We start from the raw sequence: 14,418 nt of genomic DNA on the forward strand, positions 1-14,418 counted from the left end.
ACTCGTATTCTATTTCCTTCGCCAGGTTAGGGAAATTTTTCATTATTATTATTTCATATAGGTTTTCAATTCCTTGCTCTCACTCTCTTTCCTCCTGGTACCCACATGATGCCAATGTTAGTATGCTTATAGTTGTTCCAGAGGTTCCTTATACAATCCTAACTTTTTTTTTTTTTTTAATTCCTTTTTCACTTTGCTGTTCTGATTGTGTATTTTCTGCTTCCTTATTTTCCAAATCTCCAATTTGATCCTCTGCTTCATCTACTCCCCTGTTGATTTTGTATAATGTATTCACTTCAGTTAGTATACCCTTAATTTATGATTGTTTCTTTTTTATGGTTTCCATGTCCTTTTATGCTGTAGAAGTTCTAAGTTCAACTACTCTTCCCCAAGTTCATTGAGCGTCCTTATAAGCAGTATTTTGAACTCTACATCTGGTAGATTGCTTGTCTCCATTTTGTTTAGTTCTTTTTCTGGAGTTTTGTTCTGTTTTTTTGTTTTGTTTTGTTTGTTTGTGGTTGTTTTTTTTTTTGGGGGGGGGGCATGTTTCTTTGTTTCCTTATTTTGGCAGTCTCCCTGTTTGTTTCCATGTATTAGGAAGATCGGCTACATCTCCTGGCCTTGGTAAAGTTGCCTTATGTAATAGGAGGCACAGGCTTCCTAATTATCCAAGCTGGACACTCCAGGTGTCTTTATGAATTCTGTACACCCACCTGTTGTAGTTGAGCCTTGATTGCTGATGGCATGGTAATGTGAGGGATTTAACCCCAGGCCAAATGACTGCAAGGACTAGCTTCTATAACCACAGAGGATCAGCTGCTCAGGGGCCCACGTCATGGAGCAAGACTTACTTCCGCTGATCTCTGGTGCCCACTGAGTTTCATTTTGAGTGTATTGCTTGTGGAGGTGATTGGTTGGTGCTTCCATATGGTCTGAAGCATTCCAGAAGATGCACTGGCTCTGGAACCTCCTAGAACAGTGGTTGGCAAACCATGGCTCCTGAGCCATATGTGGCTCTTTGGCCCCTTGAGTGTGGCTCAGCATTAGAACCACTTCTTCAAAATAGAATCTCCCAGGCCGAAAACCGACTTCTGCATATGGGCCACAAAGTTTCAATTGCACTGTTTGTGAGCATCCACACGTGGTATTTTGTGAAAAAGCCACACTCAAGGGGCCAAAGAGCCGCGGTTTGCTGACAACTGTCCTAGAAGATGCAGGCCAAGGTCAGCCACCACCTGTGTTCTACCTGTGGCACTAGCCATGAGCTATAAAGTGATCTGTAGATGGTTGCTACTTATGCAGGGTTTGGGTTGCCCAGAAGAGGCCAAGCTTAGTGAGAGTTACAGAGCAATTTAGTGAGAGGTACAGAGCATACGGAGGCCAGATGATACTCGTTTGAGGAGTTTTAAGCAAGTGTGAAGCATGAGCCAAGACAGGCCGTTCTTATGAAAAGCCACTGGGAACAGCTTGGGTGGGCCCACAACTTAGGTGGGCTGAGGTCTCAGGAAATTTTCAGAGGAAAAGCTCAGAAATGGAACAATGGCCTCTTCCAGACATTCTATCTGGGAGAAAGCTGCCCCTAAAGGTCTCATCCTGATACTTCAATTCCTCCCCTTAGTTCCCTGGTTCCTTTCAATCTGTTGTTCTAGCGCTAGAGCTCAGTGATGAGTCCAAGTAAGTCTGTGCATGGGCTCTTTAAGAGAAATGGCCGGGACTCCAGCAGTTTTCCATCTCACTCAGCTTCAATTCCTACTTATTTTTATAGCAAAAAATTATGGGGACCTCTCTTTCTGGCATTTGAACTCAGGGGGTCCTGGTGTGGGGTTGGGATTCCTCTCTCCTCAAGGGGGACACACATATATCAATATAAATATACATATATAACATCTCCTCTGGATTCTGGAACTCTCACAAATGTCTTTTCATAGATTTGTGGTTGTTATCTTGGTATTTCCACGGAAGGTGGGGAGGAAATACCACCTTCTATTCTGTCATCATACTACTCAAAATCTTACTTTTCTGCCTTCATTTCCTTAGAAGCCAGAGCTCCTTATGTCTCTCTTTTATTGATTTAGAGCTGGATTAGACACTATTGTAGGTACCCAGAGACCTTGTGTCCTTTACAAAATGCCTCCAGGGGATTTTTCCATTGCAAGCTCCTCCCTGGCAAAGAGTAGTGCCCTCATAAAAACTGAGCAGGTTGAGACAAGATAGAGACCAGATTCCTGGTGCTCCAGCTGGTGAGTCTCCCCATGTCCCACCTCTCAGTGCATCCTTTCTTCACAGTGATGGATGAAGGAAGAAAGAAGCAGAGGAGAGGAAGAGAAGAGACACAGGGTTACACTTTGGGGATAGAAGTCTAAGGCTGAAACTTAGGAAATGAATAGGATCACATTTAGGAAGGGCCATATAACACTAGATTTCAGCCTGAATCCTTTTGTTATGCATTTTAGAAAAATAGACTTCCTGGTATCTAAAGAATGACAGATAACATAGTGTTTTTTGGAATAGGTTCAAAATGTTTTAAATGAATTACTTGCTTAAAATTATGAACACATTTATCTTTTTTATATGTATTTTATACTAGAAGATAAAAATGCTCATTATTTGCTTTTCATTACAGAGTGAATAAGTTTTAAAGTTAGTTTCAACCAATTAGTAAGATGGTGGAGCTCATGCTTTTAAGCATTGCCAAGTTCTGTGCTATAATAAACCCAAGGAATGATGAGGATTTAAACTAGCTCTATGAGGATAGAACAAATGTACTGATTTTAAAAATATTGAAGAAGTATATCAGTTGTGTTTTTAATATTTGGAAGGGGAGGAAGATGCTATTCAGATTTTTTAATCTAGCCAGTTCACAGAATAATAATGATGCAAGACAAACAAGTACAAAAGTTCATTTTTCTGTATGTTTACAAATTATTGCTACGCTGTCTTTTTACTTAACCAGCTAATAAGGCTCTATTGCAGAATTCTCTGAGTTGAGAAGTATAATTTCCTCATTATTTTATCTTTGACCAGAGAAGATAATACCATCCTTTCCTCTAAAAACAACTAAAAAAACTCACAAAACCCAGAAAGGTAACTTATTCTCTTCTTTAATGATGAACTCTGCTTCTACTAGCTAAAGTAGTTTTCTTATTTTTTTGAGAATCTAGTGCATGTAGGAGTGATGAAAAAGGAAAACATTGTTTTCTTAATTTTCTGAGACTATTTGCCTACATTTCTGATCTTCCCAGATGTTATTTATGAATATAAAAGCTTTATTTAAAATACAAGAACTTAGCCAAAACTGGTTTGGCTCAATGGATAGAGCGTTGGCTTGGGGACTGAAAGGTCCTGGGTTCGATTCTGGTCAAGGGCACGTACCTTGGTTGCAGGCATATCCCCAGTAGGGGGTGTGCAAGAGGCAGCTGATCAATGACTCTCTCTCATCGATGTTTCTAACTATCTCTCTCCCTTCCTCTCTGTACAAAATCAATAAAATATATTTTTAAAAAATAAAATAAAATACAAGAACTTGCCATTAGAACTTACACTGATAAATCACAAAAAAATCTGCTTTCGTAATTGGATCCTACTTTCATTCCTTATGTTGTCCATGTCACAGTTTTTTGCAATATTCATTGTTCCATGAGCAGGCCAGAATATTATAGTAGAAAGACTTTATTCCTTCGGACATTTCACAGAGTGTCTCACACGAATGACATCTGTTGTTCTTAGATCCCTTTCCAAAGTTTAACATTTACTCTTAGGAGTTCTTTGTTTCCTTATCCATATTATACTTTCTTTTTATTATGTATTTATCATGAACAGGAAGGACACTCTTCTTGGCTTTGTTTCCCAGATATCAGTGTCTTCATAATACAACAATTGTCTTAATGAAACTGTGATCGTAATTAGTAAGAATTATTCTTTGGAATCTCCCAGTGATACCAAATCATAAAAAGTCACTTTTTACTATAAAACAGTTAACATAATGAATGGTCAAATGTTTTGAAAATATACACTCTAACAAATGCCGTAAGTAAGGTACATGCAATTACATAAGAACAGTGTAAGTATCATTGAAAATTATTCAGTTTGTTCAGAATATGTTTTCTATCTAGTTTCTTCTTCAAAATATTTGCCATGTATCTTCAACACTTAAAAATACAATTGCTTCAGATTTATAGTGAAGATACTGCTATCTTTTTTTTTTTTTTTTTTTTTTTTTTTAGATATATGTGAGCTTAAAAAAGACCATGTTTGAGTAAATGCGTGTGAAGGAGGGGGCTGTAAATATATTACATGAGTGTGAGGCATGGATTATCTTTTTCTTATGTCCATTGTCTTTCCATTTCAATTGAATTATATTCTATTCACTTTTTTCTTCTTTTTTATATACCTTTATTAATTATAAGCATTTAAAACATTTGATAAGTCATTTAAGCTATTTCAGATTCAGATCCATATGTAAAAATTTAAGTTAAGTGTGTTTATAAAGATCAGGGATGATATTTGCAAAGGTTCTGACAGCATTGAATGTGGTAGGCAGTACCTCAATAAATGGTAGTTGATAATTTTTTCACTAGATTTGCTTCATATTTTGTAATAATAAGAAATAAATATTAACAAATAGATTGATTTTAATCTTTTAGATTTATTTTTACTATTTGAGAACACATCTTAACAAATCTGGGTGTTCATCAGCACTTACTGCCTATTCTGTATGTTATCTTAAGTGTTACTATTTAACCAACAAAATGGAATGAATAGAAATACCTATTTATAGAGACTGATAGAGCCCTTTGAATGTCAAAATTGAAAGTAAATTATGTTGGTGATGATAAGAGAAGGTATTTAATGAAGATATGTTTACACAACATAGCATAATACCAATGAGGTAACCATTGCAAAGGAGACCATTCTTCTAAGAGAGGAAAAACAGTGCCAAAAAAGGATGAATATATTATGTAGAATTTTTTATTACAATCTATGGGTAACTTCTTTCAAAGCCTTCTTATTGATAGTTCACATCTTCACTTTGCTTTTTACATAGTACATTTCTAATTGTGTGAATTAACTAAGAAAGCGAATATTCACAATTGTATGCTATCATTTTCCTTTAGGTTTAAACATTGCAAAGTTTTACCTGGTAGCCTGCATACAGGTTGGCAGTAGCACATCTGTAAGGAACATGGACTTATGCATTATCAATCAGGATGTCTCTTCCCAATGACACTCAGTTTCACCCCTCCTCCTTCTTGTTGCTGGGGGTCCCAGGACTGGAAACGGTCCACATTTGGATTGGCTTTCCCTTTTGTGCTGTGTACATGATTGCACTCATAGGGAACCTCACTATTCTGTTTGTGATCCAGGCTGAGAGCAGCCTACACCAGCCTATGTTCTACTTCCTGGCCATGTTGGCCACCATTGACTTGGGTCTCTCCACAGCTACTATCCCTAAGATGCTTGGAATCTTCTGGTTCAACCTGAGGGAGATCATCTTTGAAGCCTGCCTCACCCAGATGTTTTTCATTCACAACTTCACTGGTATGGAATCCGCAGTCCTCTTGGCAATGGCTTATGACCGCTATGTGGCCATTTGCAACCCACTCAGATATAGCACCGTCCTCACCAATAAGGTCGTTTCAATGATTGGTCTTGGTGTGGTAGTGCGGCCATTTATTTCTGTGATTCCATTTGTATTTCTCATTTTGCGATTGCCCTTCTGTGGGAATCATGTCATTCCTCATACTTACTGTGAGCACATGGGTCTTGCTCGGCTGTCTTGTGCCAGCATCAAGATCAATATCATCTATGGCTTGGGTGCTATTTCAATCTTAGTGTTTGACATTATAGCCATTGCCCTTTCTTACGTTCAGATACTCCGTTCTGTTTTTCGCCTTCCTTCCCGTGAAGCTCGGCTCAAGTCTCTTAGCACATGTGGTTCCCATGTTTGTGTAATTCTTGCCTTCTATACACCAGCCCTCTTTTCCTTCATGACACATCGCTTTGGCCGAAATGTCCCTCGCTATATTCACATACTTCTAGCGAATCTTTACGTTATAGTACCACCAATGCTCAACCCTGTCATATATGGAGTCAGAACCAAACAGATATATAATCATGTGAAGAAAATATTATTTAAAAATAAGTAATTAAAAAGAAATAGTGCCTAATATATGAGATGAAATGCCTTGTTATATTAAATTCAGTAAATTTAAATGTGTTTGACATAAATTTTTATTTATTTTGGCTTCCTTCTGTAAGCATTTTAATGAGTACAGACAGTCAAAAGTCTAACCTTTGTTATCCAATTCATATGGAAAAATATGAGTAATCAGTCTTTATATGTAATTTTTTATCACTAGATATTAAGTAGGGTTTATAGAATGTGCCATATTCCTGTGCACTAGCTATTCTATATCATTCTTATGGATTAAATATATATATGTTGATTTCAGAGAGGAAGGGAAAGGGAGAGAAAGGTAGAAACATCGATGATGAGAGAGAATCATTGTTTGACTGACTCCTGCACGTCCCCTACTGGCGATTAAACCTGCAACCTGGGCATGTGCCTGACTGGTAATTGAACCCATGATTCTTGGTTCATAGGTTGAGGCTCAACCACTGAGCCACACTAGCCAAATAAAGTATTCTAGCTTTATTTCAACTGAGACTGATAAAATTTAAATGTATTAATCTGTAAATAGCTATGTTTTCTATTAAAATTTTAAAGGCTACCTTATATGCCTTTTTTATTTATTTTTATTTTTTAATATAATATTTTATTGATTTTTTTACAGAGAGGAAGAGAGAGGGATATAGAGTTAGAAACTCGATGAGAGAGAATCATTGATCAGCTGCCTTCTGCACCCCCCCCCCACACACACACACACTGGGGATGTGCCCACAACCAAGGTACATGCCCTTGATCGGAATCGAACCTGGGACCTTTCAGTCCGCAGGCCGATGCTCTATCCACTGAGCCAAACTGATTTGGGCAATATATGCCTTTTTTAAAACAGTCTTTTATATGTCTCTAAGCATTAACTTTTCTTTATATGTCCATGGCCTAAAAGATAAGTAGAAATCAGTGGTGAAAGTACTGAAACTATCTTTAAGTTCAGTTTCTCATCAGATATATTTATAACATAATGTCCATAAATATAGAAATATATAAATTTCCATAGAAGAAAATTTATTTTTCTAAATACCTAAATGTCTCTATATTAATTAATGAATTGCATCACTAATTAATAACCTTCTCATCAAAATCAGGTTTTGATGGCTTCACCAGTGAATTCTACCAAATACTAAAGGAAAAAAAAATCACAGCAATTACCTAAAATCACTTCCAGAAAAAAATCACTTCATTTTATGAAGCTGGAAATAGCCCAATACCAAAGCCAGCTAAAGATATAATCCAAAAAATAAACAATTAAAAAAATATATATTTTATTGATTTTTTTACAGAGAGAAAGGGAGAGGGATAGAGAACTAGAAACATCGATGAGAGAGAAACATTGACCAGCTGCCTCTTACACAGGTGTGTCTGCAACCAATGTACATGCCCTTGATGGGAATCGAACCTGAGACGCTTTAGTCTGCAGACTGACACTCTATCCTCTGAGCCAAACTGGTTTTGGCTAATAAACAATTTTTAAAATGCTGACTATTTCTCAAAAATATTTCGCATGAACAGAAGCAAAAATACTTGATAAAATATTAGGAAATTGAAGCTAATAATTTATTAAATATATAGCATGATCAAGTGGTGTTTATTCGTGATATGCAAAGCTGGTTCAACATTCAAAATATAATTAACAAAACAACCTAGAACATCAGCTTAATGGAGAAAAATACTATTCATCATATGAATGATTAAAGAAAAATATTTTAAAAAAATATGTTTTTATTGATTTCAAAAGAAGGGTTGAGAGAGGGATAGAGAGATGGAAATAGTGATGAGAAACATTTATCAGCTGTCTCCTACATGCCCACTACTGGGGATCGAGCCCAAAACCTGGGCATATACCTTGACTAGGAATCAAATCTGTGATGTCTTGGTTCATGGGTGGATGCTCAACCACTGACCTATCCTGGTTGGGCAAGTAAAATCTTTAAAGAAAACACGGAACATATTTATAAAAACATTTGCTAACAAGGAATAGAGAACTTTCTTAAGTTGATTTAAAAATAATCAAAATCTACAACTAAATATATGCATAATAAAAATAACCCAATTAAAATTTTGAGCAAAATATTTGTCTATACACCTCATAAATATAGAGATAGAAGTCAATCTTGCTGTAAAATCCAGCAATCACAGTCCAAGGAGTTTACCAAACTAGTTTGTAAATTACATTCACACAAAAACTTGCACATATACATTAATAGTATCCTACCTAATAAAAGAGTAAACAAATCCAAACAGAAATGGCTGTTGGACATGGAGCAAGCAGGAGGCTTGGCTCCATTCCAGGCTACAAAGTTTCAATTGTAGAAGGTAAATAAATTCCAGACACCAGGGCTCTGCTTGGGTAGCCAGGGTGCGTGGCTGGCCTGAAAAACAACACAGGACCCTGCTATCTGGGATTTATATATCTTCTACAATTGAAACTTTGTAGCCTGGAGCAGAACCAAGCCTGCTCGCTCTGTGGAGTTTATTCACCTTCTATAATTGAAACTTTGCAGCCTGAAGTGGAGGCCTAGGCCAGCTAGGGCAGGTGGAAAGCTTGGCTTCTTCTGTCACCTGGGGAAACCCTAGCCTTCTCTCTCCAGCTCCATGGCTGCTGCCACTTCTGTTTGGATTTGTTTACCTTCTATAATTGAAACTTTGTAGCCTTGAGTGGAGGCCTGGGCCAGCCAGGGTGTATAGAAAGCTTGGCTTCCTCTATTGCTGGGGAAACCCAAGCCTCCCTCCTGCTCTTTGTGGCAGCAGCCATCTTGGTTGGGGTTAATTTGCATGCTTGCTCTGATTGCCTGGTGGGCATGGCTGGTGGGTGTAGCAGAGTAATGGTTAATTTGCATATCACTCTTTTATTAGGTAGGATAATTTAAAATTTTAATTTGTAATTGTTTGCTAGTAGTATTGATGCTTATACTTAAGCAATTAATAAGCTAAATGATTGCTTCTAAATTTTTAATTTTTCTGTAATTGTTCAGGTAATTTCTAAATAGAAAAGGTTACTTCTTTCATTTCAGTATTACTTTTTTTTTTCTTGACATATTTAGCTTGTTAGACCTTCTAGCAAAATTGATGCTAGTTGATGTTTTTGCCTTTTTTAAACCAAAGGGACAAATCTTTCAGTGTTTCACTATTCAAAATGATATTAGTTATAGATTTTTCATGGATTCCTTTCACCAAATGAGTAACTTTTATTTTTTTGCCTAGTTGGCTAAAGGGGTTTTGTTTTTTACTATCATATATAAATGCTGAATTTAATAACTACTTTTTCTAATTCTATTAAGATATTTTTTGCATTATTTGTTTATATAATAAATTATAACTTTTTTTGACTAAAAACTCTAATAATCGCTTCATCAATCATAGCATAGAAGCACCAATTTCATCAAAAGATAGCTAAAACCACAGTCTTATTAAAGTAAAAAAGGGGAAAAGTAACTCCTACAGAATGAGACTATGATGCACAGATGAGTTTCATCAGTGGATATCCTCTTGACCATCATTTCCAAAGTTTCTTACATTTCAATTTCTTGCCTTCTATTAAAATAATATCCTGGGTCTTTCTCTTCTGTACCTGATCAACTCAGGTACCAAGGTAACTTGAAAATGTTACACAAGTTATGGTTACTGGAAGGGTAACCAGATGAGCATTTCACAAATGAGTGAGCTAAAGATGACCATGAATCACTACACCACTCTACCAGCAGAAAAAAATTGTTTCTAACTCCCACAATCCCCATGAAATATTCAATGGGATAGGCAACAATTTTAATATATCTGGTAGTTAACCAGCCTCAAATTTCATTCATTATGTTGTTAAGAGTTTAATTGGTATGCTATTACACATAGTGATATTCAGCCATCCCTTATGTTTTCCCAGAAATACCAAAGAAGGCAGTGGAGCATTTTCTAAGAATTTTCTAAGAATGGCTGGCAAAAGTACTTAGTAAATGTGGTTCACATGGGTGTATCATCTTAGCCTAGTGTATTCCAGCATTTTTCTCCTTTATGACTCACTGGTTTGGTAGAAATGTCACATATTCCTGGCCAGTCTATACATGTGGTTGTTCTCCTTGTTTCAATCCAGTCATTTATGGAGTCAGGACAAAGCAAATTCAGAACAGAGTTGTAAGAATATTTGTAAAGAATGTGTAACCCAAATGTATTTGGAAATTGATATTCTTTCCAGGTAATATTTGGCTTATAATCTCTCAGGGTGCCCCAAAATGAGACTATGTAAAAGTCACTCAAGCATTACATCAGCCTAGAATCTCTTAAACTCATATTCAATGATTCCTTTATATAATTTGACTTTCATCAATATACCGTATTTTTCGAACCATAAGACGCACTTTTTTCCCCCCAGAAGTGGGGGGGAAAAGTCCCTGCGTCTTATGGTCCAAATATAGCCTACACATATACTGTAAAAAAAAAGTTTTTTTACTTGCCCGGCTCTGTGTGGTCTCTGTGTGCTTGCCCGGCTCTAAAATGGTTCTAAATGCTGCTGTTTACTTTACAGGGTTGATTACATGTGTTTATGACTGTGATGTTGGGTTTTAATGCACATAAAATATTTTAGGACACTATTTGTTTCAGAATCTTTTTTTCTTCATTGCCCTTCTCTAAAAACTGGTGCGTCTTATGGTCCGGTGCGTCTTATGGTCTGAAAAATACGGTACTTCTTTTTCTTGCTGAAAGTGACTGAGGACTGTAAGGCTAAGTAAAATACATAATGAGATTCTTGAATGTGTGTGGGTTAATGATGTTCTCCATGTCAATAGTATTTGTCTATTCTTTTGTCAATGCCATACTCTCTTAATTATTGTAGCTTTTTAGTAAGTCTTGAAATACAGTTATGTCAATTCTCCAACTTTATTCTTTTCGTCAATATTGTGTTTTTCAGTTTTTTTTTTACTCTTTACATAAATTATAAAATCAGTTTTTTGATATTAAAAAATAACTTGCTGAGATTTTGATTGGGATTGTATTGAATCTACAGACTGATTTGAGAAGAACTGACATATTGACAATATTGTCTTCCTAACTATGAACATGTGATATTTCTCCATTTGCTTATTTCTTTGATATATTTCTCAGATTTGTATAATTTTTCAAATATTGATTCTGTACATATTTTTAAAGATTTATATTTAAATGTTTATTTTTAGAGGCTAATATAAATTGTATTATGTTTATCATTTAAAATTCCACTTCTTCATTTCTGTTGTATAAATAAAAGTTTATTAAAAGTGTAAAAACTATATTAACCTTGTATCCTGAAACCTTGCTAACATTGCTCACTACTCCTAGATAATTTTATTTATGATAAATGTAGACCCATGTTCACACCAAGTCTTGTACACAGATACTTATAGTTGATTTATTCATAATATCCAAAAACAAAAACCAACACAAATATATAGCATGATGACTTGATGGACAAATTCAGACACATCCACATAATATAATACTATTCAGTATTATAAAGAAATAAATGATGAATACACAACATATATGAATTAATCTTAAAATAATTATGCTTAGTGAAAGAAGTAAATACAGAAGTAAAGAAACTTATTTTCTTATTACATCTACATAAAATTGTAAAAAAATTAACCTAGTAGATATAAGTGGTAATTGCTAAGAAAAGTAGGATGGGTTTAGGAAATGATAATAGGTATGTATTTCATAGGCACATTAGGAAATTTGAGAGGGTAAAATATATGCTTGTTATTGTTATTATGACAATTGTTCCATAGTTAAAAACATATGGCACATGCTAGTAGGAGCCAAGAGGTACTTCTACTATGAAGCATGCATAATAGGAGCTAAAATCAGACCTGTCTAGCCTGGGAAAAGGATCAGATTAGATAAGGGACAGAGAATCCCAGAAGATATAGGAAATGGATTGGTTAGGGGGAGGGCCCAACACCAACCTTCAAAGGATTGGGAAGCTGATTGGTTAGTTTGAAAGTGCACGTGGTCTGCCCAAACCCTAGATAATATAATACAAGCTTAACAAAGGCTCTCTCTCTCTTTCTGTCTCCCTATAACATGTGTTCATTCAAGCGCTCATGCGCTTCCATATTTTCTCTCAGTAACAGCCATACAGGCTTAACAGCCAAGTGCCAGCTCCAAGCAGGAGCCTGGGTACTGAAATGTAGTGTCACGTGGAGTGCAGCTAAGAACAAAGACAAAGCTAGCTGGACAGGGACAGAGGCTGAATTGGACTAAGTGTTGGCATGGCAAAGAATCTCTGGACACTGGCTCTATTTCTGGGCCTGATAAAGACAATGCTGGACTTTTTACAAAGTGGAACTGACAGAGATGAGACACCAGGAAGGGGTGGGGCAGCCTTCTATTTCTATTCCAATAAATCTAGCAACTTTGTGAAAGGACCCCATTTTCATTGGCCACACCTTCCACCACATACATAACACTTCCCTTATTCCCTTTCCTTTTTTTTTTTAAACATAGCACTTATTTTTTAATTGTTACACTATATTTATGTTTAAAATGTGCATTAAGTTAGCCCAATGTGGTTAAAATGCAATGAGTCTACTACAACTAATCTCTCCCACAGATTAAGACTAAAATCTGTACAAGTTACAAAGAAGTTACCTATAAAATTAGAAAATCAGGCAACAGGGAGTCAAAATTTAAAGAACTGATTGGTATCATGTATATTCTTAAAAGAAATGTTCCCCTATCAGGGGTCTTCAAACTACGGCCCGCGGGCCACATGCAGCCCCCAGGGGAGTCTGATCCTGCCAGCCAGGTTTTTTGGGCAGTGAGCGCAGCCAAGGTGTTACAGTAGGGATTAGTAGTTCATATAGTCCGGCCCTCCAGCTCTCTGAGGGACCGTGATCTGGCCCCCACTTTAAAAAGTTTGAGGACCCCTGCATGTCCTTGCCTTCCACTGGCTAAAGAGCAAGCACCAACAGGGAAATAGCAGTTTACAAAAGTAGCAAAAGGAAAGAAGGGAGGGAGGAAAACAGAGAAGGAAAAAGATTTGGATTTAGAGATTAAGTGTGAAACTCCTACTTTTTTTCTCCTTTCTCTCCATTTTACTAACTATATAAAGTAGAAATAGTCTAAACACATTGATTTATGATGGAGTTAGTTAGATCAGATAAAAGAGCAAAATCTAGCTATATGTTGTTTACGAAACTCCACTTTATATATAAATATGTAGTTAAGTTAATTTGTCATGCAAAAGTATTTAAAAGTGGCTATATTAATATCAAACAGAATTCAGAATAAGAAATATTATAAAAAAAGATGGATGTTATAAAATGATAAAAGAATCAGTTCTTCAGAAAGATGTAACAGTACTAAATGCACATGTAACTAACTGCAGAGTTCCAATTATATGAAGGTAAACAGATAGAATTAAAAGGAAATACAGCCAAGTCCACAGATATATTTGGTGAATTCAAGATTCCTTTTTCAGTATCCAATAGAATCAGTAGAGAGAAAACGAACAATCAAAAGGTATAGGATGTAACTGAAAAATGAATTAGACTAAAATTTATAGGATTAAATACTATTAGAAAAGGCTATATATATATATATATATATATATATATATATATATATATCTCCAATGACCAGAATGGCAGAATGACCAGAATGATTGGCTGCTATGACAAGCACTGCAGCACCCAATCAGCAGCCCCCTCCCCCAGCCAGCCCAGCCCCCGATTGGCCCCCAACATCCCAATCAGGAGTGGGGCCAGACAGCGAACCACCCACAGCCCCTCCCTCCCACCAACCTGGCCCAATGGGCTCCCATTGGGGTGGACAGGCCAGCCCCCACCTTGGCACAAATTCTTGCACCAGGCCTCTAGTATGATAATAAGTGTACATTATTTACCTTCCTTTAAAAATTTTTTTTAATCAGCTATAAACTCCACTAGAAGTAATCTTTTATTTTTTTGTTTATTATCACATCCTTTAGGATCAGGTAAGTACCTGGTACATAAAGATGATTGCCAAAATCAATGCCATTATTTTATTTTACTTATTTTAGGAACAACAGTTGTGATTCTTCAAATTTCCACAAGTTTGAATGATACCTAATGTTCACACCAGCACTGTGAATAACTCATGTTACAGTCAGTATCCATTCTCAAGGCTGTTGAGAATGCACCCTTCCCATCAGTTGCTAGGTGGGAATGATATGGCTTACTACACATTTTTCTCTTTTGATCACTTCTCTTTAGTTTTACCTTATGGTT

General features: G+C 36.2%; 1 protein-coding gene across 1 annotated transcript; it reads left to right on the forward strand.

Moving 5' to 3' along the window:
* Positions 1 to 5,207: 5,207 nt before the first annotated feature.
* Positions 5,208 to 6,146, forward strand: LOC311627766 (olfactory receptor 52E2-like; the record flags this gene model as incomplete). Its single annotated transcript, XM_084894326.1, has 1 exon — positions 5,208 to 6,146. One exon carries the CDS (start codon positions 5,208 to 5,210, stop codon positions 6,144 to 6,146), a length of 939 nt encoding a protein of 312 aa, XP_084750452.1.
* Positions 6,147 to 14,418: the final 8,272 nt, after the last annotated feature.

This window comes from Pipistrellus hanaki (assembly GCF_964339955.1).
Source record: "Pipistrellus hanaki genome assembly, chromosome: 9".
NCBI classification, from domain to species: Eukaryota; Metazoa; Chordata; class Mammalia; order Chiroptera; family Vespertilionidae; genus Pipistrellus; species Pipistrellus hanaki.